Source organism: Lytechinus variegatus, chromosome 1 (genome assembly GCF_018143015.1).
Source record: "Lytechinus variegatus isolate NC3 chromosome 1, Lvar_3.0, whole genome shotgun sequence".
Taxonomy (NCBI): Eukaryota; Metazoa; Echinodermata; class Echinoidea; order Temnopleuroida; family Toxopneustidae; genus Lytechinus; species Lytechinus variegatus.
The window spans coordinates 18,919,938-18,946,275 of NC_054740.1; the positions used below are offsets into that span (position 1 = coordinate 18,919,938).

General features: G+C 37.6%; 1 protein-coding gene across 3 annotated transcripts in view; it reads right to left on the reverse strand.

Moving 5' to 3' along the window:
• LOC121408273 (sodium/bile acid cotransporter 7-B-like) overlaps positions 1 to 26,338 on the reverse strand; it is a 42,245-nt gene continuing 15,907 nt past the window's right edge. Inside the window, exons 4-12 of one of the 3 annotated variants that reach the window (XM_041599699.1) lie at positions 22,113 to 22,188; positions 19,391 to 19,429; positions 17,548 to 17,583; positions 7,956 to 8,039; positions 6,836 to 7,001; positions 5,389 to 5,514; positions 4,480 to 4,630; positions 2,308 to 2,373; positions 237 to 298 (exon numbers count right to left, since the gene is read on the reverse strand). In XM_041599699.1, the coding sequence (XP_041455633.1) occupies positions 2,355 to 2,373; positions 4,480 to 4,630; positions 5,389 to 5,514; positions 6,836 to 7,001; positions 7,956 to 8,039; positions 17,548 to 17,583; positions 19,391 to 19,429; positions 22,113 to 22,188 (697 nt within the window). In that variant the 3' untranslated portion in view covers positions 237 to 298; positions 2,308 to 2,354. Of the gene's footprint in view, positions 299 to 2,307; positions 2,377 to 4,479; positions 4,631 to 5,388; positions 5,515 to 6,835; positions 7,002 to 7,955; positions 8,040 to 17,547; positions 17,584 to 19,390; positions 19,430 to 22,112; positions 22,189 to 26,338 lie in introns of all 3 variants that reach the window. The other 2 variants (XM_041599690.1, XM_041599682.1) reach the window with 2 other exon arrangements.

Below are 26,338 nucleotides of genomic sequence, written 5' to 3' on the forward strand. Positions count from 1 at the left end.
CTTCTAATAAATAAAAAAATTGTACATCTGGTCCTCCAAAACATAACAAATACAAAGATTATGCTTAAAACAAAATGGACTATTTATCAGACTTTCTCTTTTAGTAGTCCGACCACCGAAAGATAAACTTTCAGCAAATAATTCTTTCATTTTCAGCTCTGGTCTTGTTTTCAGTCTGGCTTTATAGTTGGTCCATCTCCTTTGTCTTCGGTTCCTGGTCTAACTTTTTGGGATCCTGGTTCTGGGTGTGGTTGAGCCGTCTGTTGAGGTAACACTACTGAGTCCTCCTTCTTTGCTCCTGTTAAATATAGGATGAATATGAAGCTTACAACTAAAATGCTACAATATGTCACACCTATAAATTTGACAAATGTCCTAGGAATAACGTTTTCAGACAGACTGACATTTCAACAAGACACTGTATGCATATCATAACATTTAGGATTTAGATTTTGTACTCATTTAAAATCTTTGGCCTAGAGATAAGAGGAGTTATAGCACAGTTTTTCTTCTTCTTTTTTTTTATTGGGGGGGAGGTCATAGGAATAATTCTTGTGATTGAAATTTTATTTCAGTCACATATACTAAATATCTTTGATGATAAATTAAATCTACCAACCTACCATAACATTTGGGACACTGTCATACCAAATAATTGATTTATCTTGGTCTCTAGAAACTAACATCCCAGGCCATAAAAATCATGTTCAACCTTAATGTTACCAAAATATTCATTTTCTATGCAACAGGCATATGGAAATAAGGTCCTCTTGTTCTGAGATGCAAAATTCATACTCTTATTTATCTTGTCAATAAATGAAAATTAAAAAGCAGTAATTGTGATAAAAATACATCATGCTATTTCATCAGTGAGGAAAATGGGTGAAACTACAACAAACATGTCAACATCTGTTCTAAAAACTCATGATGATTACTCAACGACCAAATGTTTCAATGGCCTGAATGATTAAACAATGATGACCAAATCATAACAATGTGATGAACCTTTTATTTCTTCATTTGTTTATATTTGTGCAACATTCAACTTTTGAGTGAGCTCAGTAAAGATTCTGACTTGCACGCTGTGCAGCACATTTCATTGGAAAAAAATATGGAGATATGCTTTTGCTTCATAACTTCAATGGACATAATGCATGTAACACACAGTGGAATAAAATAAATGTCAAACTTGTATGATTCAATAGCTAATACTTCTCAAAAATATACAGTACAATGTATGTGCTTTATGTCTGATTTTTTTCAGCATTTGTCACACACAAAAAAACAACAACTTAAGATGTACTAATATAGTCTGCAATTGTTTTTGCTCCATAAAAATAAAAAAAAAATCAAATTTGAACTGACCATAATGAATACATTAAAATAAGCAAGATAAACAAAAATATAGCAACCAAGCATGAAAATGATTAATTGCCCTTGAAACCAATGTGAAATATAAAAAGTAAGACAAAATAAATATAAATTTGAAGTAATTGTAAAAGGGGTATATGTATGTTTTTTTTTTTTTGGGGGGAGTGGGTTCAATTAATAAATGGAAGCAAACAAGGTAGTTCGTGAATCTCGGGTTTTACCTGATTTTGCAATCAATAAAATATGCAATATGATCATTTGACCCCTAGGTGACCTTTGAACTTATCATCCTCATGAATATGTGTGTGGTATTTTCCAATGATTATTGTACCAAGTGTAAAGACATCAATGCAGAAATGACGATATGATAGAAAGTTGAACGAAAACTTTTTGACCTTACATCATTTGACCTTTTGACCCCTAGATTAATGCATCATCTTCATGTACACACATGTGGTATAACCCAAGAATCATTCGTACCAAGTATGAAAATAATTGATGACAAAATAAACAAATGAGTGCAGGTTAAACCAAAACTTTAACATTTTTGTAACAGACCAACAGACAAACAGAAAAAGTGATCACTAGCTCTCCGCCGAACTTTGTTCAGGCGAGACAAAATGACTCCAAAGAAAGTCCCATCACTTCATTTCTTGAAAAGCTTTGAGAAAAAACATCAACAATAAAACATACATGACATGAGTAACAAAAATATGCAATGCATTAACAAAATCTGGGAATCTTTTGCTGAATTCTGAGAAGAGTTAATCGGTACCAATGATATAAAATGCTACTTGTGCCCATCCAAAATGAAAGTGCAAATAACAAATTTTATTTGTGCATTAAATGCTACCATAACCACCATGAACATTGCTTGAATTGAAAGTGAAAATGAATAAAAGAGAAAATAAATGAAATAATATGAAATGAACCTACCCAAAAGAGGTTAGATAAAGTTGATACCAGAATGGAATGAATAAATGTTAAACAGTTGTTTGGTGTCTGCTGAAAGAAAAAGGAAAGTTGAACAGATTGAGATGGGCTTCTGAAAACAGATAGGCGGTGAAAGACAAAGAAATTCACAGGAACACATTTAGTTACATACTGCCTTCAGGCACTTCAAATTTCTTTGTACAGCATCAAAACAGTTTTCATCTTATGGTTTGCAGATTGGGATGTTCTGTATGAAAAATACCATTTCCTGTTTAATCACATTGATCATTTACATGAATCAAGATTTGTTTGCTTCATTTCTTCAAGGTTGCAAAGGTAGCATCACCTGACTGATAATTGATAGGTAAGGATAAACTCCATGGTGAAAATAAATGTAGCACTAGAAGATCTATGTCCACCAACTCTCTGTTAGAAAGAATAGCAGAAACTTTTTTGAGAAGGTGACAGGAAAAGTGAGACCCTTTGTTGATAGGGAGTATGATTTGTGCCAATTATGAAAAAATAAGGATTTGCTTTTATTTTATTTATAAATATTTTGCATAAATTTGACTGCATATTTTTCAAGATCTCAGAAGAAATATTAATATGAAGAAAAACAGGATAGAATATTTGCATACATTGTATAAATAAAACCCTGAAGACATTGTACCTTGAAAAAATTAGAAAACCAGATGATATTGCTAAAATTCATATTTTTTTGCTATTTTTTCTCAAAATGACTGCCATCCATTTGAAAACTGTATGGAACTTGTTGATTTTCATATACTTGCAATATATGCTGCATGATCAGGTATCATCATTTTTTTTGGTTTAGTAGTCATTTTGTATTACCCAGGGTAGCGCCGGCATTATCTACATTGTTCTGCGTAGAGGGCCTGAAACATATATTCATGGTTTATTTATTTATTCCAAAAACAATACACATTTGGCAGCCAATGGCTGAAAAAAAATGTGTTTACAAATGGTTAGTTCATTTCTTTTAAATCTGGTTTCAGAGTTGATATTAGTTCAGTGATTAAAAAAAACAAAACAAATTAGTGAGTGAGATTAACTGATAATTAGAAAGAATACTAGTTTAAAGGACAAGTCCACCCCAACAAAAAGTTGATTTGAATAAAAAGAGAAAAATTCAACAAGCATTACACTGAAAATTTCATCAAAATCAGATGTAAAATAAGAAAGTTATGGCATTTTAAAGTTTCGCTTTATTTCAGAAAACAGTTATATGCACATTCCGGTCGGTATGCAAATGAGGAACTGATGACATCACTCACTCACTATTTCTTTTGTATTTTATTACATGAAATATTTTAATTTTCTCATCATTGTCATGTGAAATGAAGGTTCATTCCTCCCTGAACACGTGGAATTCCATTATTTTAACATTTTGTGCTTCAGGCAAGGAGGTCCTAATCGTCAAATTCGTAAAAACTGAAATATTGTATAATTCAAACAATAAAAAACAAAAGAAATAGTGAGTGACATCATCGACTTTCTCATTTGGATGTAACTGGCTCGTTCATATAACTATTTTGTCAAAAATAAGCGAAACTTTGCAATGACATAACTTTCTAATTTTACATTCGATTTTGATGAAATTTTCAGCATTGTGCTTGTCTGATTTTTCTCTATTGATTCAAATCAAAATTTTTCTGAGGTGGACTTGACCTTTAAGTAAATCAGGGTTAGATTATCAGCAGAGATCAATTCTGATGTGACAATACAAATTAGGCTGTTCTGTAATTAAAAAAAAAATTGTGCCTTATTGATACCTGCTACTAAACATGCATTTTTTAAAAGCATTGGTTAAGAGTGAAGGTATTAATTAAACTTAATTTCCTTAATTTCTTTTCAAGTAACAAGTATCCTGGAGACCACACTGGATAACATGGCCTTTGATCTGAAAACGACTATCACATCTTACTTATTTCCTCAGTGAAAAAAAAATGGAATACAGTAATAAAATATTTAATTACCCCCCCCCCCCCGATAATTGTGATACATAATCTCTACACCACGCAAGCACATACACAAAAATAAATAATACCTTTCCAACACAAAGCCAACTATCTAATTTCAAATGGATTAGTGAGCCCTCTACTGCCCAGAGCATTACAGTATGACTAGACACACAAAGGATGATCGAGATCTTACCTTGTTTTCTGAGCTGCTACCATCCAATTCCTAACATATTCTACTAATACCCCACCTAGTAGTATCTGGGTGGGATGGTAGACTAGGAGAGGTATGGAGATGAGGGAAAGATGATCATAACCAGCAAATACTATCTTCAACATAGGTATACCTGATAAAGAAAAATAAAAAGAAAAGGGAAAATTAAAATTAACTGCTAAGGATAACCAGCAAATACTAATTTCAACATAGATATATGATCAACAAATGTTAGTCAACATAGCTATATTAAACATCACCATCGATGGTAATTTGAAATCATCTTTCATGGTAGGAAGTTTGTTATTTTTAAATTCATATTCAAAAGCCCAGTATCATTATATCACATCAGATTAATATCTGAATGTGAAAAGAATAAAGTAGATCTAAAAGGTAGTTTTTTTCCCTTTTTCACATAATAATGAAAACGATTTTATTTGATTAACAGATCCGAGAAATGATACCATAATTTGAAGTTAAATAAGCATGGATTGATGCCCACTTTGGCATTAAACTTCAATGTATTGAAAAGAGCTTATGCGTTGAATTTCACAGTCTTTCAATTTCAAAGCATTTCTTTCCTTACTCATTAATTCATCCCATTGAGGGATTACTATGACCGGACTTTACCTGGTCTTTAGTAATATCATGTTCTAAACGATTCAAAACAGCGTTCATCTCCCTAAACAGAAGACTCAGCGATGCTCTGGAATTCCCACGCCTGAAATTTTAAACCGCTCGACATCAAGCCTGTGACACCGCGTGACATAGCGCCACCTAGGGACTATCCCTTGTACATGGAGATTGGAAAAGTATCGTCAGGAGTAGCGGTCGGTCTATAGCACGACCCTCATGTAAAATGCAATGGCTTGGTAGATGCAAATCACTTACCTAACGTTAATGATTTATGCGTCGAACAGAACATAATGGCTACAGTGTCGGCCGGGCTGAAGCCAAAGAAGGGTAATTGTGAAGATAGGAATGTGAGGAGAAGTAAAAACAGCTGCACCAATAACACTGAATGGGAAGAAGATGGAAATACATCAATCAGATAAATAGAATGGATGACAAGGAATCATCTTTTTTGAGCCGTTAAGTAAAAAAAAGAGAACATAGACGGGACTTTCTGATATAACATATACCATTCAGTAAGGCACCTGGATGATGTAAATGGTGATATATTGATATTTAAGAGTCTATTAAATGGAACAATCATAGCAAAGGAATAAGGGTAAATAGTCACTTGGTATACAAACACTAAGCCCATTTTTTTTAAATTTGTCTCATCTGACATAGTCTGTTATCAGTTCATCTACCAACCATTTGGTCTAATTTCCATTTCATCCATTCACCATTTTGTACAATTTCCAAATGTATGGTCAAGCACCACTCACTACACACGATTAGAGAAACTGTTTATGTAACAATTTCATTTGATGACATATAAAACATCAAATAGACAAAGTGGAAATTAGAATATTAATTAAACTAAATGACATTTAGACAGATTGATATTTGGACCAAATAGTAAATGTAATGGTTAGACCAAATGGTAATAACCGACTTGGTAGTAGACCAAGCATATTTTACTTTATGAATTGCTTTGTAGCAAACATATTTCTTATTTTCCACAAACTTTATTTTCCAGACACAGGCTACTAAGTGACAGATGTGCAATTCCATAAAATGATCAACCTTTTTGCACATCACACCCCTATTTTTCTCAAGTCTTACTTCACTTCATAAAGTGACCAAGTCATGGTTAATGAGAGAATATTACTGACTGTCAAGAGATATCAGAGACAAAAAAAACTTCTGAAGTTCCCACATATAGGGGGTCGGATGTACATATTCTATGGGATTGCCCAGATCTACTTTAAAGACGAATTCCACTCTTACAAGCTGATTTTAACAAACAGGGAAAAAATCACACAAGCATAACACAGAAAATTATTATCGGAATCAGATGTATAATAGGAATAAGCGATTATATAAATATGAAATTTTAAGAGCTGAAGTCACTTTTGATAAAATTGAATTACTGAAAAGAGACCATACATGCAGTTTTATAACCATATTTGAAGTCAAATATTGACCTAGTTTGAAGGTAACCAAAAAAAAAATAATAAAAAAAAATCTACCATCAGCAGGGAAATCTGATAAACCTGAAATTTATCGAAACTTAGCCCTTCTGTACAAAAGGTATTTTCTAAAACCTGATGAAAGAGTGATGTATCATGTTTCACTTTTCTGCAAACTCTGAAGGTGAAATGGTAGATTTAGCTCCTTTTTGTATTAAACTCTCCATATTAATATTCCTGTTTAATGGCAGACTCACCTACAACTGCTATTGCAATAAGGCTGTAGTGGTTGATTTGAAGAGAAGGGTTTGAGAATGTATCGCAGAATGTACAGTAAATAATTAGTAGTAAAACTCCTTTACCCATCTGGCCAAATGGAGGTTTGGTCCTCTCTAACCAATCCTTAATGAACTGCCTGACAATCTGAAGAAAAAAAAATAATTAAGATTGAATACATCATCCCATAGTGAAACTTGCCTATATAGACTACCTACAGATATAAAAGTAGCTGGATTTATAGAGCGCTTTTTGCCTGAGGATACAAAGAGCTGCTATTATCACCCCGGCTTTAGCTCGAGCTACCATCACCGGCGCTCAGTGCATTCAAGGAAATAATCCTGCCAGGTACCCATTCACCTCACCTTGGTCAAGTGCAGCACTGTGGATAAATTTCTTGCTGAAGGAAAACATACCATGGCTAGGATTTGAACCCATGACCCTCTGTTTGAAAGGTGAGAGTCAGAACAACTAGACCATTACGCGCCCACTCTAATAAGGACATAAAGACTACCTACCGAAATAAGGATGGTAAAATTTACCAGCAGATGGCTTTTATGGACAGGTTACATGAATCATATGAGAAACTTTTGAAAGGAAACCAAACTAGCAGTCATTAAAGACATGTGGTTGTTCTGTACAGGTGGACACTAAATAGGTTTGAGTAGATTTGACTACAATACTATATCAGGGGCCTGTATCACAAAGCCTAGAAATCATTGTAAAACATTTTTTATGATTAATTGCATTGAGCCTGATGTACAATAAATTATCAAATCAAGCATATGATCAATTGCTAACCTTTGTGTTACAGGACCAAGAACTGCAAAATCCTTTTTTACTTTGAATAGTTGAAGAAATATATATTTTTTAAAAGTTTCAATATATACATATAGTTCAATAATTTACCTACAGGTAGTAAGGTTTACACAAGCTTGTTCAATACAATCATCACCACTTTACCACTTAAATCTATTGCCAATATATCAAAATAAACATTTTAATTAATTCATATAATTGAATATTCTTCACTTTGATGCTCTTGATTGGTCTTTATAGAACTTGTTTCACATTAAAGTTGCTTTCAAATAGAAGTCTTACCTGCCCAGCTATCACAGGCACTACTACAGTCATTGAAAGTTGACTTAAAATAGAACTGAAAGGCACTGAAGATGATGATCCCATCTGAAATAAAAAATAAACAAAATTAAAAGAAAGAATTTATACTTTCATTGCTAAGTTATGAAAATACTTACCTGATTTTCTTATTTACGAGATAACTCATACATCTACTTGATTTGCTAGTTCAGCCCTCTGGACTGCCATACCCGAATAGAACTCCCAAGGATTTAAAAAGCGCGAGCGCGCCCTCTCCCGTTCAGGCTTACTACCCATGATCACCGCGCAACTAGCGTCCATCTTCCTCACCTTTCGCAAGCCCATACGTTGAAACATGTTGCTACGCAAGGCGGAGGGTCGGTGGGAGGGTATCAAGTAGATGTATGAGTTATCTCGTAAATAAGAAAATCAGGTAAGTATTTTCATAATTTACTTCAATAACTCCATACATCTACTTGATTTGCTAGACCAGCACGGACTCAAACCGTAGGGAGGCATGTTTTCAATTGTAAGCCTAAGAAAATTTAAAAGAAAAAACAAAAACAACGAAATTTAGGGAGAGGGGGAAAAAGCCGCAGCTGCTTTAAGCGCCGAAGCAGCAAATCTCGCCTCGCTGGACGGAATGTCCTTCAAGTAGAAAGAAGTGAAGGAGTTAGTTGAGCGCCAAAAGGCGGCCCTCAAAAATGTCCTCGAGAGGAATGCCCTGTATACTCAGGAATACTAAGTATCATGGGCCCTCGGCCTAGTGTCAGGAGAACAACATCACCTGCTGACTAGAGCGTAAGAATCGAAATTTGTTGAAAATTTCAACAAGAATCGTGATCGGAAAACTGAAGCTTTTAAGGCTCAGTAAGTGATCAATCGACCAACCTGAGAAGGCGAGATATCTCAGAACCCCTACCGAAATTTAAGCGTGCCGCTTGCTAGTAACTAGCATGCGACTAGCAGGGCACTCGCTTAATAAGCGAGTGCATGCTAGCGAACAGTCCCTGCTCGCTAAAAGATCGCTTAACTATTACTCTGCACGCATATCACACGCTTATTAAGCTAACCGCATGCTAGTTACTAGCATGCCGCAAGCTTGCGCAAGCTAGTCGCACGCTTCCCGCAAGCTTGGAAATTTCTGTAGGGGAAGCCTCCGCGTGGGAGAAAACGCCCAGAATTCGATATCTGTCTCAAATGCGTGAGGGCAGAAATCTGCAGAATTCTGATAGAGAGCTGTGGTAAAAAGTTACTAGCGGTCCGAAGGGGACCAGGAACGACGGAGAGTAGGGATTTAGGAAGAAAACCACTCGTAAGGCAGACAAGGGTCGAGAAAGCGACTGAGTGCCATCCTGTTAATAAGGAATGCCGCGGACATGTTGCCTATGTAGAATAGAGCAGTCTGGTCAAAACAGCTCAACCGGGCGTGTCAGGGATACAGCGCGGTACACATCACGACAAAAGTGTGTTAGACCGAGTGATCGAGAGAGAACTCAGGATCCCCTTTCTCCCATACTGATTGAAGCACCCATCTGAGGGTGCAGTGCCCGCGGTGGAAGAGGTGGCTTGGCTCAAGCCACCATCGCCGAGAGAGCCCGTGAGGCTAGGCTGCGATGGCTGTCCGCTGGGCGGGGGAATCCCTAGCAGCAGCAAGTGTACGCCAGAGGGAGCTGGCGAAAAAAAATCTGTCACGATATTACGTGTAAACGACCATCAAGAGATGCTCTAAACGAACAGACATCGCCAGATATGATACCTCAACCGTTACATTCCCAACGGAATCGAATGAGGTAGCAACGGCCCTGTCCTATCAAGTTAGGGACGGAAACTGGCTAAGAGTGTCGAAGTCCTCGCTTGAAGAAACAAGCGAAGGAGACTTGAGGAAGTAATCACAAAATTTCCATCAGTCTGCGGTGAGAACCAGTTGTTTATGAAAACAGTCACAAGGCCTGTTTCTCAGGTGATCGTAAGAGCGAGCACCGCCGGCGCCGGTTGCGGCAGCGTGGAACAGTCCGATATCGGTAAGATAAGGAGCTCCAAAAAGCTGCGGGGGGGGGGGGGGCGGCAAAAATGACGCCCTAAGCAGCGGGGGATGAGAATCTAAATTTCTAAAAGAAGAACTCCAGTGAAGTAAATCATTTACATGGAGAGGCTCATCCACAGTCGGCCCGAGAGAAGGCGGGTCGTAGTGATCGTGGTTAGGAAGGCATAAGCATACATCCATCCACTGTTACATCATCCTCGGTCGTGCGGTGACCCTGGCCACATGCCTTGCATGGAAGGAGGATGAAAGCAGCATGCGGGGCGACTCGAGTGTGCCGTGAAAAAATTTCTAAGAAAGAAGCCGATTCGACTAACGGGCACGGTAAAGACATCCACCGTAGACCACTCCGCACAAGGAGGGAGCGGCGGAGACGCCCGCAAGATTGACCCACATAGAGGGCAGTCTATAAGATAGACAGTTAGAGCTCGACCGATGGTCTGGCGGTGTACAGTTTGGTGTGAACTCGCCGACCCGGTACGGTGGGTGTGCCCAGAAAGTAGGCATAGAATGCCGACAGAGAATCCTGGGGCTTTAAACAAGTTTGAACGCACGTACATAGCCAACAATCTCATGAGATGTACGGCGGTTACTTTCCTCCGAGATGATGTTTACCCAACCGGGAAAGACTCGGGGAACAGCTGTGAATGTCAACAGGAGGGATATCTAGCATATGAAAAGCTGATTCCTTCCACGTATTCGGTGCGGGTGCTGCCGGCGGTGTCCGGGGGGACGACCGGTGATGGCAGCTCGGGCAGGGTTCGTACGAGCCGCCCGAATACGAGACAAATAGGTTAACATAACCATAATGCATCGGGTGGTGAAGGCATAGCGATTATTAAGCACAGGAGAACTTTTAATCGCCGTGACATTCAGATCCGATATACATACTCATAAGCTCGGAGAGCTATGAGATAGTGAGACATACCGCTGAGCGGTGATGGTGCTCATATCAGAGTCGCCCTCTCTTCAGCGGCGATCGCTGGAGAACGGGTGTCTGTACTATAGCCCTGACTCTGGCGTTGCAAGGGTAGGAGCTAAGTAAGACAGGGCACCCTTACTTTCGAATAGAAAGTGAGGTTCAGGCCAGAAAAGCGACGGTCCCGTCGCCTGGGCGGACGGTCCGCGGACGTGATAGGTTGTCCTCTCAAAGCAGCCAAACATTCTCACGAGAGAAGTGCGGCATGCGGTATGTAAGAGATTCATACCTCCAATCTACGGGCCCGCTTAGGGGGAAGAATGGAGAGGGTTACCGCTGAAGGAGTCGTCGCCGTATGTGAGCTTGACGTAGAGGGCAAATTCGGGAGTACCTGCATAATAATCGCCCCCCCCCCTGCCTCTGCCTTCTCGCTAGCCTCGAGAGGCTTGAAAATTTCGAGACGGCGGCGCCGGAGCCTGGCGCTTCCGGGCAGCAGCAGAGCGGGGGTGGGTTTACACCCACGGAGCTGGCGGCTTCCTCGTCGTAGGAGCCGCCTCGTCTAGAGCGACCCCGTCACTCTCCGAGACCCCCAATTCGGCCGATTGAGCTCGGAGCGCCTGAAGAGGCGGGGCGAGAAAATATGGACTCCCTTGCTTCATCAATACCCCCGCTCGGAGGGTAGATGTGAGGTAGATACTTGTCAAGCAGCGCCTGAGCGCTTACTGAAAAGTCGCCCGCGGGATAGGGGTTGTCCTCGTAAAGGGAGTCTCGCTCTATGGACTGAACCGGGAGGTTGTCCAGTAAGCGCCGGGGTGGCCCCGCGTGTCGGCTGGGACACGTGCTCTGAGATCGACGAAAATGCTGGAAAGCACACGCGATCTTGGGGCACCCGGTTAGTCGGTGCACTGGCTGGCGATTTAACAGAATCGCTCGAGGATTTCCCGGGTGTCTGGTGGTTATTGCCCACTTGTCTCGCTTGATGCTCAGGGGCATCAGCGGGGTGAGTAGACGTCGAGGGTGGGGTGAACCCGCACTACTCGAAAGCAGAATGTAGCAGCATGAATAGCTGTGACATCTGACCACCGACACAAGGGTCTGAAGGAGGGACGCCCATGGCAACAGGGCTGGCCGACCTCACCTTCGACCTCTTCTTCTTCGCGGCCTCCGCCGGTGTGGCCGGGGCAGAAGAAGGCACAAGAGGCACGGGTGATTTCTTACGATTTGCCGCCCCTGGCAGGGCGGCCGTCAACAACGAAACTTCACCCGAATCTGACGGGGTCAGATTGTGGTCACAGTCTGATGTGTGACGCCTCTCGCGGTAGCAGAATGTAGCAGCATGAATAGCTGTAACATCTGACCACCGACACAAGGGTCTGAAGGAGGAACGCCCATGGCAGCAGGGCTGGCCAACCTCTCCTTCGACCTCTTCTTCTTCTTCTCTTTCTGCGGGCTCCGCCGGCGTGGCCGGGGCAGAAGAAGGCATGAGAGGCACGGGTGTTTTCTTACGATTTGCCGCCCCTGGCAGGGCGGCCGCCGACAATGAAACTTCACCCGAATCTGACGGGGTCAGATTGTGGTCACAGCCCGATGTGTGACGCCTCTCGCGGTAGCAGAATATAGCAGCATAACATGTATGACTGTAACATCTGGCCACCGATAAGAGGGTCTGAAGGAGGAATGCCCATGGCAACAGGGCTGGCCGACCTCTCCTTCGACCTCTTCTTCTTCTTCTTATTTTGCGGGCTCCGCCGGCGTGGCCGGAGCAGAAGAAGGCACAAGAGGCACGGGTGATCTCTTACGATTTGCCGCCCCTGGCAGGGCGGCCGCCAACAACGAAACTTCACCCGAATCTGACGGGGTCAGATTGTGGTCACGATCAGATTGTGGTTACAGTCTGTGTGACGCCTCTCGCGGTCAGGGGCTGGGCGATCTCTCCCGATGCTGTCAACGGAGGACGACTTATACGGCAGAGATCCTGACCTGTGCCGGGGGGAGAGAACCGCACTCTCCCTCCGGACTTCTGGTGACCCGGTAGCCGGTGGGTCGCATAGCCCTATGGGTGCTGCGGCGGCAGGACCTAGTTTAGGCTTGGAAGCCTTGGCTACCACTTTTTCCTTTGTCCGAGACCGTGGCACCACAGTCTCGGCCTTCCTTCTCTTAGCATCCGACCGCAAATTCGGAATGCTGATCGACGCACCCTCATACTCACCGCCGCTGGGCGCTCACCGCGGCGTCCCTCCTGCTCGCCTGGAGGCGGCCGACTTCTGTAACTTGCAATCGGGACGGTCCCCGTGGAGGGCACCAGGTCCTCTGGGGCTGTGTTAGTCCCATTCAAAGATACCTCTCTCTACCCTGAAAAAGGAAAAACAAGAATTTTTCTTTTTCTTTTTTTTTTTTTACAAAGATCTCGCTTAGATTAAAAGTGGAGACCGGAGTGGTCTTTCCCTCCTCCTAAAAGGAGTTTGTTTGAGCAAACAGAACAAAACAAGAGGGGAGGGGTAGGGAGGAAGAAGAACCTAAGAATAGTTTAGGTATCTGCCTGTAAGAAAATAAAAAGGAGGTCGGAGACTTTGAAAAAAGAACTCCTACAAGGTTCCCCTACTATATTCTCTTTTTTTTTTTTTTTTGTGCCCGAAGGAAAAATTCGAAACAAAAATTCAAAAATGAATGCAAGTTCAGAAGAGAAAGAAGTTTCCACCTGCGAAGAAACACAAAAACAAGCATTTCAGAGCAGGAAGAAAAGGGATTGAGAGACAAATAATTCCTAGATAAGAGAAATTTTACGATAATTTCCAAGAGGAAAAAAAAAGTAACCTCCTGTGGAAAGGTAAAGAAATTCAGAACAGGAGGAAGGAGGAACGTCTCTAGTAACGATTCCAAGAGGAAGAACGACACAGTAAATCCTCAAAGGGAATCGTAGAGCCCGCCTGTCGAAATAAAAAAATATATAAGACTAGGAGGGAAGAGGGAATTGAACGAAGAAAACAATTCCGGGACAGGTCAAAAAAATTTCTAACAGGAAGGAGACCCCACCTGTAAAGAACAAAAAAAATTTTTTTTTTTTTTTTTTAGGGGGGATTGAATAACCAAACAATCATCAGGTATAATTGCGTAAGCCGAATTAAACAATCCCCGAAGCGTCTGTGAATAAAATATTAATCAAGAATTTTATTCAGAACAGAAAGGAAAAGGAATTGAGCTTTAGGATCCGCCTGTGAATAAAATATCAATCAAGAAATTTATTCAGAACAGAAGGAAAAGGAATTGAGCTTTAAGATCCGCCTGTGAATAAAATATCAATCAAGAAATTTATTCAGAACAGAAGGAAAAAGGAATTGAGCTTTAAGATCCGCCTGTGAATAAAATATCAATTAAGAAATTTATTCAGAACAGAAAGGAAAGAGAATTGAAGAATTAATCAATCAATAATCAATCGAAAATCTTAATAAATCAATTCCAGAAAGCAAGGAAGGAACAGAGTTGAAGATCCCAACCTGCAAAAAGAAATAACAATAACACCCTCGACAACAAAGTGTAGAGGCTGTCTAGAATTTAATTCAAAAACGGCACCAAAAGCCACCACGCTTTGAACGTGAAGAACAATAACCATGACAGGTGGTGAAGGCTTGCTGCCACGTAGGCAGGCCAAGCCCGGTGCCTCGCGAACGCGCTAGCGATGCGGCGCGACGAGAACTCAAACGTTAGAAAACAATTTAAGTGTCACCAAAAACACGTCTAAAAAGTCACGCCAAGTGTAAATTCTGAACACAATCTTACACACAAATGGAAAGATTGAAATTAAAAGGGAGAATGCACCACAGATAAGCGAAAATAATATACCAAAGCTCAAAAAGATTTGAGCTCTTAGGAGACTTATCTGAGCACGTCTTGACAGGTGGCTTGCCGAAAGCAAAAGAGGAAGATGGACGCTAGTTGCGCGGTGATCATGGGTAGTAAGCCTGAACGGGAGAGGGCGCGCTCGCGCTTTTTAAATCCTTGGGAGTTCTATTCGGGTATGGCAGTCCAGAGGGCTGAACTAGCAAATCAAGTAGATGTATGGAGTTATTGAAGTAAATAACATGTTATTATACTTTCAAGTGTATGAATCTTTAAGAAAAATAAAGAGAAATATTAGCTATGTTTTCAGGGGTAGCAGGAAAAAAGTGTGAGAAAAACAGTTCTAACACCCTGGTCTTCAGCAGTTCATCTGCACACCCAAAATTCATCTGCAAAAATCTTCAATAATGAAGGAGGCAGATTAAGATGAAGTAAAATAGAGAGAAACAATAGAAGTAACATGAAACAAGAAAAAAAACTATTCTTCTTTATCCCCCTTCATTAAAGCAAATCTTTCTTCACTAACCCTTTAAAAATAAAGAGAATGTCATCTATCACAAAATGGGGGTAGCTGAGTTATGTCATATTCATAATCAATTGGAGGCAATAAAACATGAATAATGCCATTTCTAATGGAGGAAATAGCACTCCAGGGGATCACTCATTCAATATTCATTGGGAGGTTTGCACAAATCAACCCAAAACACACTCTCTTTTTTCAAATCCAGTTGATTAATTGACATTTTCAAAACAGTTATCTATATATCACATGTTGGGCACTTCAAATGAATTGAAGACTGAATTTGAATGCTTGGCCAATTTACAACCTGCTCGGCATGATACATTAAAGCTAAACTACAGTAGTTCAGTAAAACACTGATTTCATCAGAAAGTCTCTAAAACCAATAAGTATTACTATATCATTGTCGATCTAGATCTCGTACAATTACATAAAGTGAACTTTGTGAAATCATTAAATCTTAGCTGAAAAACATCACACTGAAGATCGCCAACACAGATAGGCACACGTGGGACAGTGTATATTATATTGCTGGAATAAAGACAGGACGGAAGTAACGGAATCTGCGCTTATTTCTCAGCAATTACACATTTTCTTCCAGAATCCTTCGGCACATATTTTTTATTCATATAAACAGACACTTAGGTGGTCATTATATTGGATTCTGTAAAAATTCATTTTGAGATCGTTACCAAAAATGGCATTTACCTTTAAGCTTCTTCATGTATGTTTAAGTTCCACTTGCAGTTGTAACAATTGCATTATTAAACATTTAGTTTAATTGAATCATGCCAACTGCATACCAATAAATATTACAAGACAGTGATGCATATTGTGACCAATTTTATTGGAAGTGATTATCTTGAACGTGCAATTCCAACAAAACATCAATCCCTGCTCTTTAAAAATGCAGAGATATCAATAATCATACGACACACATGCATCTCAAATACATGCTAGCTTTGATAATCATGACTTTGCCTGAAAAAAATAAATTGAAAGCGGTCTGCATTTTTTTTTCAAACATGGTAGATGAGATCTACATGTATATCAATCAAGGTCACATGACTTTGACGATTAAACATTGAAGCATTCCCAGTGACACATGGCAAAATATGATGTCTCATTTTCTGATAAATCATAATCACTTGCACTCGTGAAACCACATAATATGAAGAAGTGCCTCGTTATTTAGGTCAAGGGAAAATCTGTGAATTAATGCACATCAAACAATCCATGTTTGACGCATTTGCTCTGTAGTAGAGATAAAATATTCAACCAAGTTATTAACCTTCATGAATAATAAGAAGCTTTCTCAGCCTTTTTTCAATCCTTTAGCTCTACTAGAACAAACAAAGGAAAATCAAGACAAGGAGGTGATGTAGAGAGTAAATCGGCTGCTTGACTGTAGGCATAGTAATCTAGTCAGCCAACAGCTTCACGCCACGCTCCCTCAAACTTTCATGAATTCGGCATGTAACTTTGATGCTATCATATATAAGTCAGCAGATTCTGGCCATAGGGACTGAACGCAGATTTGAAGGGTGACGGGACATGGGAGAAAGAAGGGACACAAAACACTCTCATGAAAAAACATTACCTTGCAAGATTGCTTTCAAGAGAAAAAAAAGGGAACAAGGAACAAATATTTTGTTGCTTTTGTTAAATCTTACCTTGTTTTAGTAAAAGGAAACTGGAATTTTGTTTGTACATTTCTGATTAAACTTAATTTTAAAATCCTTTATAAGAATCCAGCCTAATGCTGTCAAACTATTCCCACGCTGGCAGTGAGGGCTTTTTATTTATGTATGCCCTTTCAAACAGATCAATATTTGAAGAAATATTTTCCCAGTCAATGAAATGGATCGCATTGAACAATTCAAACAAGAATCATTTATTAACAGACAAATGTATATCATAATTTAAACAGATGTATCAATATTTGAAGAAATATTTTCCCAGTCAATGAAACAGATCTCATTGAACAAATATCATTTATTGACAAAGAAATGTATATCAGCATTAAAAAAATATATATCTTCGAAGAGTTCAACTCAGAGTCATTTATTAAAAAATAAATTCAGAATCACTTCAATAAATTGAGATAATTTATGATTTTGAAAAGAACATATTCATAAAAGCTCTATGTAAATCATAAATCTTACAGGAATTTTCAATATTTATGAAATAATTGTCAACTTATACATAATGTAATGAATATCAACTTTGAATAATTTAGAATTTTTTGAAATTCATCAATAATTGTAATACTTACAAATATAAGTAACAAGATAGGCGTCACAATTATACCCTGTAATAAAAGTAAGAAAGTAAATGATATTAATGAAAATGAAATAGGTAATATTAATAGCATAAAGTATTTCTGCCATTCAAAAGACTTTGATATTAATTGGCGAACATGATTGGTTATTCAACGGAAAACCTCTTCATTGTTGGTGTTTAACCTGTTCTGTCATTATGAAAAATCAATATGAAAAAAAAAGTAAATTCCTACGCACATTAATCTTCAAATGATTTCAAACATCGTGGAGATTTACAAACAATGCAATGACCACATATGTGTTTTGCTCTTAAAGGGTTAAGCTTCAGCACTCTCTGTGCCATTTGAATGGTGAGCTTCCCCTTCTAGGCTCCACGCAGGCACTTAACTATCACTATAACCCCAAGAGGACATAGCTGAAATTGGGAGCCACTGGCGATCGCATCAAATCAAGACAAAGATGCCGAAAGAATGAGAGATAAAGCAGAATACCTTAGACAAAGGGAAGGAGAGATGAAGGGGATGGGAAAAGGTTGGAGGCAAAAAATATGTACCGGCCAATATGTACTATAACTCTTTAAATACACAGAAAACAAGATGAGAAACAAAATATTGAATTCTTTGAACTGTTAATAATAATATACTTATGAGGGTAAAACATAAAATTAGAGACTGCAAGATTTCAGCAGGAATTTAAAAAAATGTAAAGAAATTCTTAAATAATTTACTGATTCCAGAATTTAAGCAAAAGAAATTCAGTCACAAAAATCAAAGCCAATCAAAATACAAAACCTGAAGAAATGGAACAAATCGATCAAATTCAACCAAGAAAAGGAAAAAAACAAACAAACTGAGAACCACAAAAATCACAATGCCACAGAGCTCCCGGTAAAAAAAATATAAAGAAATATAAAAGCAATGAAAGTTTTTCATAAGGATAGATAGTGGTACACAAGAGAGAAAGGGAATAAATAGTGAGAGGTAAAAGGAGAGAGAAGCTAAAACGATGTACTTAAAGTACAAGGGTCCCACTTGTGACACTGACACCGTCTTGCGTTTAAGTCGTGCTTATCGGCATGTAATGAAGCTACAGTGACAAGGGTGCCACTGAGCCCCCCAATACACATGCAAGATAGATGAAGGGGCATCAAATATGGATGCTAGTTGCTCCCGATGGACAACGGAGGAGAAAGACCGAGGGGGTAGGAGTAGATGAGCACACCACATGTCAAGCTTCAAGCAAAGGAATGGGGAGAGATCAGCAGAACCTCTTCAGAAAGACCACTGGATGATGGAGAATTGATGTGAACCTCTGTAGAAAGGTCATTAAACTTGAATCAATGAAGATCATTGAATTTGAAGGTCAACGATATCATGGTTCTAGGTCATGAAAGCTGAAGGTCGTGAAAGTTGAAGAAGGCTGAATGTCATGAGATTTGAAGGTCAGGTGAATTTGGGTAACAAGAACTGGGGATATGATATTGAAGGTCACAGGTGTGCCCATTGGATGAATGACAGGATTTGAAGGTCAAGGATTAGGGAACAAGACAAAAGAGGGTCACGGGAGAGCAACAGCTATATGTGGATGAGAAATAAGAAGACTAAAATAAAAATATCTGCACATTACACCAATAAAAACAGAGGGGAAGCAACATAAATCTTTGACAGGCTGGGATAAATGAGAGGGGGATATGAAAGTCATGTTAAGAAAAAGACAGAGGAAGGAGGATGGGTCCTCATGGTGAATTGAAGGCCATATATCATGGGCTGTCTCTAGTATTGTGACATCTTCTAGTATGAGGTGCGGAAATGGTGAAAAATGTTCTGTTCAACTTACCAGAAAACTGCCAAAAGCTGAATTGAAAATAGCTGCCGCCTGTGAATAGATAGAAATATGATACATCACTAAAAAGGGCACTTTAGTGAAAACAATATTTAAAAAAAACCCCGTTAATTAACACAACTAAACTATATAAAAAAATAGTTCCACATAAAAACCTAAATATGTCTATATATTGGTCATGATTTCCTTGTTTCAGATAGAAATTGTATTAAGTGACCTATCATATCGAGAGCAATGGTTGATAGAGGATTTTTGACAATGTTAGGTTGAGTCTTTCTTGCGGTCACTGGACAATGAATCAAAATGTGTATGTGGATGGTTGATTTTATGAGGTGTTAAAACACCCCAGGACTCAATTGACATCCTACCATACTACCATCTTCCATCCCTCATCTTCTCATTCTCCATCTCTTATTCTCTTCCTCTTTCTCTCATTCTCTTTCTTCCATTTGCCAAGATCATCTATCCCCTACTTTTTGTTTTATCATGGCTTTGGTTAACCCAATTCTTTATCACTTCTGTATATCTTGGTCTTCATTTGTTCTTTCAACTTTGCTTACATGACCCCTTCTATCTCCATCTATCTCTCTCTTTCCTAACCCATCTCTCTCCTCTCTATCCCGTTCCTTCTTTCTCCTCCCTTACATATTCATTCTCTCTTTTACCATCACAATGATTTACATATTTACATTCTGTCCATCTTTTTCTGCTCATTTTTCCCCTTCCACTTCCACATACATTCAAGCGTTTTAATAGAGACATATTTTGTGAAAAGCGCTATACAAATAATGTTAATTAATATTATTACATTTATATGGTTGTATATAATGATTTTCTGTTATAATGCATCTAACATTTCATATGAGCTTATTTTCTTATTCTCCCTCTTTTTCCTCTTATCTCTCTCTTTCATATTCATCCTCTGTATTTCCATTTTTTTTGTCACTCTATATCTATGATTTCATTACATGTGTGTACATGTACATGAATAACAGCAGGTTGGCATTGTGGCTAAAACAGTATACACACTCAAAATATCATAGTATTTATTTCCAATTCATTCCTAAAAACAAATATTTCCAAACTGAATTGTTAACCAAATGTTCATCTGAGTATTTTCAATGCCACTATTTTACCTTTTCATAACCCATCAAGTCTATCAATCTTCTAACATTCTTCAACTTCTCAATCTTCTCTGATCGATTTTCTCTCTCTCTCTCTCATCATCTTTCTCTTTCTCTTCTCCTCTCTGACTCTCTCTCTCTTTCTCTTCCTTCCTATCCCCTCTCTCCCCATCTTCAGGGCACATTTTCTTCTTCTGATGGATGATAGGGTAGTTTGGCAGGGCTGTGCAGGGGCATCGCAGTGCCTACACTAGCGGCCTAACTACATCTAGCACCTACCAAGCGTGAAGAGCGGAAGAGTCTCTCTTCTTGTCGCTGCTCTAGACCCAAGCAAGCGTGACAGGGTCCCCCCATGCATATTTCAGCCATCAAAAGCGGCAAACATGCTCCGACATCAAGCGTGTCCATATTTCATGCCAAGGCTGGATTATCTCAATTGAAACATGAAGCCAGTCACTGAAATTGCTTCATCTTCCACAAGTTTTAACCATCCCATTGTATCATAAAGATACCACTTGCATCTCTCTTCTTTCTTTTTTTCACTACTTGGGATCTAACTTAAGGGCACCCTCCTTAAGTTACCCATGAATGCCTGAATTCAATTCGTTCGCTAGCTTCAGTTGATGTAACTGATAGTGTAAGAACAACAATGGTCTGTGAAGCTAGCCTTCAATAAATGTATTTACCAGCACCATCAAAGTTTGATGGGGTAGGGTGGTTAATAGATTCTGGTTAATTATATCCTCATGCCATCTCCATCCTAGAGGGACCAGTAGAGTATTCACTCCTCCATAAAGCTTAAATGAGATGATGATGGAGTCTCTTACACCATGCACTTTGTTTATTGATATGGGGAAGTCATTTATATCAAATCATGTCATTGGGTAATAGCCTCTCAAAAGATACCCATAAATTACAAAAAAGGGTAATTATATTGCAGACAGTGCCGAGACCATGAGAAACTCTTTCCAAAATCCTTCCTCAGATAGAATTTTGTCTGAATGGAAATGGAAGGTAAGGAGATTCTTACTCATGGACATCTCTACTTTTTTAACAAAATAATTTTAAAAAGTTTTAACTACAAGTACATATTAAATTAATTGAAGAACATACATGTACATTTATGATCTTATGATGCACAATGTTTTAGAATCATAATCATCATCACCACCCCCACAATCATTGTCATTAAAATCATCATCATCATCATCATCGTCACCATCATCATTATCATCATCACCATCATCACCATCATCATCATCATCACCATCATCATCATCTTCATCATCACTAATATCATCACACACATTTTTATCATCAAAATCACCACCATGATTAGAACTTATTTGATAACCATTATTATTGCCAGTAACTATACTTCAAAATCCACCATGATTATCATTATTAATATCAGATCCTATTTTCTCTCAGAAAAATGACACTCTGGGAATTTTTTTTCTACCCATGGATGTACCTGTTTATGTATGAGGGTATCTTACTAATCAAATTTGTTCCATAATTACCAAAATAACCACCATAACCACCACCACTATCACCACTTCTTCCAATGATGGTGGCATTCATTAACTCACCTCATTTCCTCCAACAGCCTTAGTTAGGATGACAGCTGATGATACAGGTGGGGGCATGCATCCTACTACCTGTAACCTGTCAATTTATCAGTAAAAATAAAAAATGTAAATCACTTACTTTGGTTACATTTGGTATAAGTTACTCTCAGAACAAAAGAACAAATTTGTTCCCTCTCTTTTTAGATAAAAGTTTGGCAACTTCATAAATGACCCCGAAAATGGGAACTTACATGTATCTTTTGCTTGAGGGACTTGCTTACTATTGAGGGACAGAATGCTACTTTAATAGTGTATAATTATATAAAAAGAGAGGGAGATGGAGAAAGAGAGTTGGTAACAGTTTCTAGAAAGGAATACTAGATATCCAGGGTAGCAACCCATGCTTGCACTTTTAAAACCAACCAATATTTTAAAATTTAGGTTGGTTTTCAACTTTTTAATAAAATTAAATCATTCAACTAATTCCATAAAATTTACTATATTTGCTTGGGTCTTCTTTGAGCCTTGGGTTTTAAATTCTGTCCAACATTTAAAAAAAACATATTCATTATCTATATATAAATAATGTTATTCTTCAATCAATAGCACTAAGATCACATCTTTAATTTTATTTTTTCTCTTTGTTTTTACTTTCACTAAAACACATCTCCATCTAAAACGCTTCAAAATTTACCATGAATACACTTTCCAGTCTCACTCTAGATCAGAGCAAGTGCTATCCATTCAATTATCTGATATGAAACTATATTGCTATCTGCATAAAAATCATAAGACTAAAAACAAAACTATTTCATAGGAATGATCAGTGAAGCAGGTTACAATAAAATGTGTTAAACTCCTCTGCACAAAGATCAATTAGTACAATCATATTAGTATAATAAATGTATCAGTGAAATGGAGCAGTCAAAGCATGAAGGATATCTATTATTTCAAACATCAAAGCAACCTCCACTTCATCCCTAATTTCAATCATACTTTTTTGAACATCTAAATGGTCTTTTCTAATTATCCTAAAGGTTAGATATAAAAATGAAATCATGCATTAAACAAATGAATTTCAAAGGATGTGAAAGCGAAAACATCACAGACTCATTTTTTTTTGGAAATGAAGAAAGTTGATAAAAAGTGCATGTATAACTTCAAGTATCAAAAACACATGCACACATGAACAAACAAATCAACCTTGAACTATACAATTCATAAAACCTACTCATCTTTTTACAGGTATTAAGTAAATAAAAATATATATTTTCAAAGACTGAAGCAGATCTATGGAGGAAAAAGAAATTATTATTTTTTTGTTTATTGGGGAGAAAGTGATAAAAAATATATCAAGAAGGGAATCATCATTCAGTAATGATGATAGTCTGACTGTGAGAAAAATAAAGATACACCTATACAGAGAGGGAAGAATTATCAAAGATATAAAGATGGAGTGAATCAGTGAAAGATAGATAGAAAAAAGAGAAATGAAAGATGAAAAAAATCCATTCAAGAGACAAACTATCCAAGCTATCAACCCAAAGCTCATTAAAAATTCTGTTCATTATCAAAAGTACTCACAGACTCTCATAGAAATGTGGAAATTAATGGGTCTCCACAACAAATCCCATACACTTCAGTGCTTTCAAAAAGAACAAACAACAAAATTTCCCATCACAGCTAAATTAATTGGATTCTACCTCCATGCTACCTGTTGGCCTTCCATAGAACTCAATCCAGTCTCAAACATGAATGGCAGCACACAATCGGTTTTTTCATCGTCTATCATTCATTATGCAACACCGCCTTGTTACACTCTCTTTCCAGCTTTCATCAATTTTTGAGTCTGGGTATTTTTACTCAACTTCATGGAAAATTCATATTTTGATAACTACAATGTAGGATGGTTGTTTTTTACTGCTACACATGAAGTGATTTTCTAATCTATTTTTCATGGGCAGCAAAGTGGGAGAGATCAATAGGAATTGTATATGTAGTCAAGTGTATAATAGAAAGTCAATAATAATTAATGAAGTTCAGATTTGTTCTGTCTGTGCTCACTATTAACTGATTGCTTGTTGAATATTGCAGTGAGCTAGGATGTGATTACATGATGCAGGCATGCAGAAAACAAAGATTTTTATTTAATCTTTGATTCTGGACCGTTCATGTGTATAATCAAAATCCTATCAACACAAATTCTGTTGTTTCCAACACTAAACATATAAATATCATACACCCCTTACCTTAAAAGCAAAACATCATATTTATTGTATCATATTTGGCATAAAGTGTTCCGGAACTGCAAATAGTAGACAATCCAAAAATGTGGCAATGATGTCATAAAAGAATATAGTATAAAATTTATAAGTATTCTTCACATATTCTGATGATATTTAGGTCAGAGATTTCAAAGAAGTCATTTATTTAACATGAGTTCTTTATGAATTATAAGAGCTACACAATATCCAAGGTTAGAAGGAACTATTTAGTCTGGTTCATTTTAATGCAGCAATAATTGATGAATCTCAGAGTCTTCACACGAAGTAGGTAAGAGTACATGGATTTTCCTTGTTCAATTCTGTTTACTCAAGGTTTTGTTTGTCAACATAAGGCAGCATTAAACTTTCAGACCACTACAGGATATGACACAGAATTTAGATTGAGAATAGGAGGTTTCGAGTAATAAAAAGCATTACTTTATGAAGAATTTGAATACCACAAACTTTAACTGATTAACTATAAGGTCATCTTTATCTCCATCATAATAAAAAAAATGCTTGTATCAACAATGAATTTTTTAAATCAGACTCAGGCTTAGTAACAGAGGCTTTGTTCCAGACTACCAATGAAAAAGTCAGGTCATTTCAGTTATCTTAGTTAGATATAAACTAACTAGAAAGTAGAATTAATTTGAGAGTATGGATCAAATTCTATATTTTTCTTGCACACATTGCATATGGAGATGTACGCTATTTTTTGTTTCACCTTCAAGTTAGAAATAGACAAATCACTTTTTAAAGAATTAATATTTAATTTTAGAAAATTTAGTGTCATTTGTAGTTATTCTAAAAGTTTTTACGAATTTTTAGTTGTGTTATCTATGTTGGATGTAGACTAACTAGTAATTATACATTTCTTAAGACTAGATCTGATTTGTGAAATTGTGGGTCAATTCTAATGGCATGACATATTGAATTACCCAATGTTTGTCCAGTTTATAGCTCTTTAGATATATATATCAAATTTACTGTTGGAAAGTACATGTACATCTGATATGAGCCTGGGGGATTGTGGGTCATTTGTGATAGGCCGTAGATTTATTTTATTTCTATTTTATTTTATTTGTCTTCTTTACCGAAGGTAGCCTGTTGCCCTGTTCAGTGATTGAAACACTGTTATCAACCAGGGCCCTGCACAATACCATGTGAGTAAAAAAACCCAACTTATTACACCTCACAAATCCCCAATTTAAGGACAAATATATAATGAACACATAATTGTTATACCGTATACATGTATGGCCTGAATGAATATGTTCTCCAAAATAATTTGATGCCATATTTATGTGGTATGTGTTAACACTTGTATGATGGGGAGGTATTCTTTGCAGTAATGTAAATTTTGATTTGCGCCAAAGACATAACTGTAATAAATAAAGCCAGATGTCAATGATCCTACAGGGGTTACATTAAAATCCCTGTCAAAAAACTCTATTTCAGTAATTCACATTATAACTGTTTTATAAACACTTTGTAGTATCAATTCTCAATTAAATTTCATTAAAAAGGGATTTGCGAATATGTTTACCAACTCGTAGGATTATGATATCATTTACATCTTGATTCGTTAATTGCAGTCATGCCTTTCTGTGGGGCAAAATCAATATTTACATCACTGCAAAGAATACATGTACCTCCTGATCATCTAAGCTTGAACACATACCACATAAATATGGTATCAAATTATTTGGGAAAAGATACTCTTTCAAGCCATATTTAATAATACATTCATTAATTCCTTTTTTTTCTTAACTTGGGGATTGTGAGGTGTATACATAAAACAATCATAAGATATACAACACATATGAAGTTGACATTATTACATTACAGTACATACCCCGTAGCTGCTTGTATGATGTCACAAATCAACAACTTAAATTAGAACTAATAGTTTTCTAAACTTTGATGGATTTTCTTCAAATATTATTTTTTTTGTATTACAACAAACTTTTGAATCAGGGT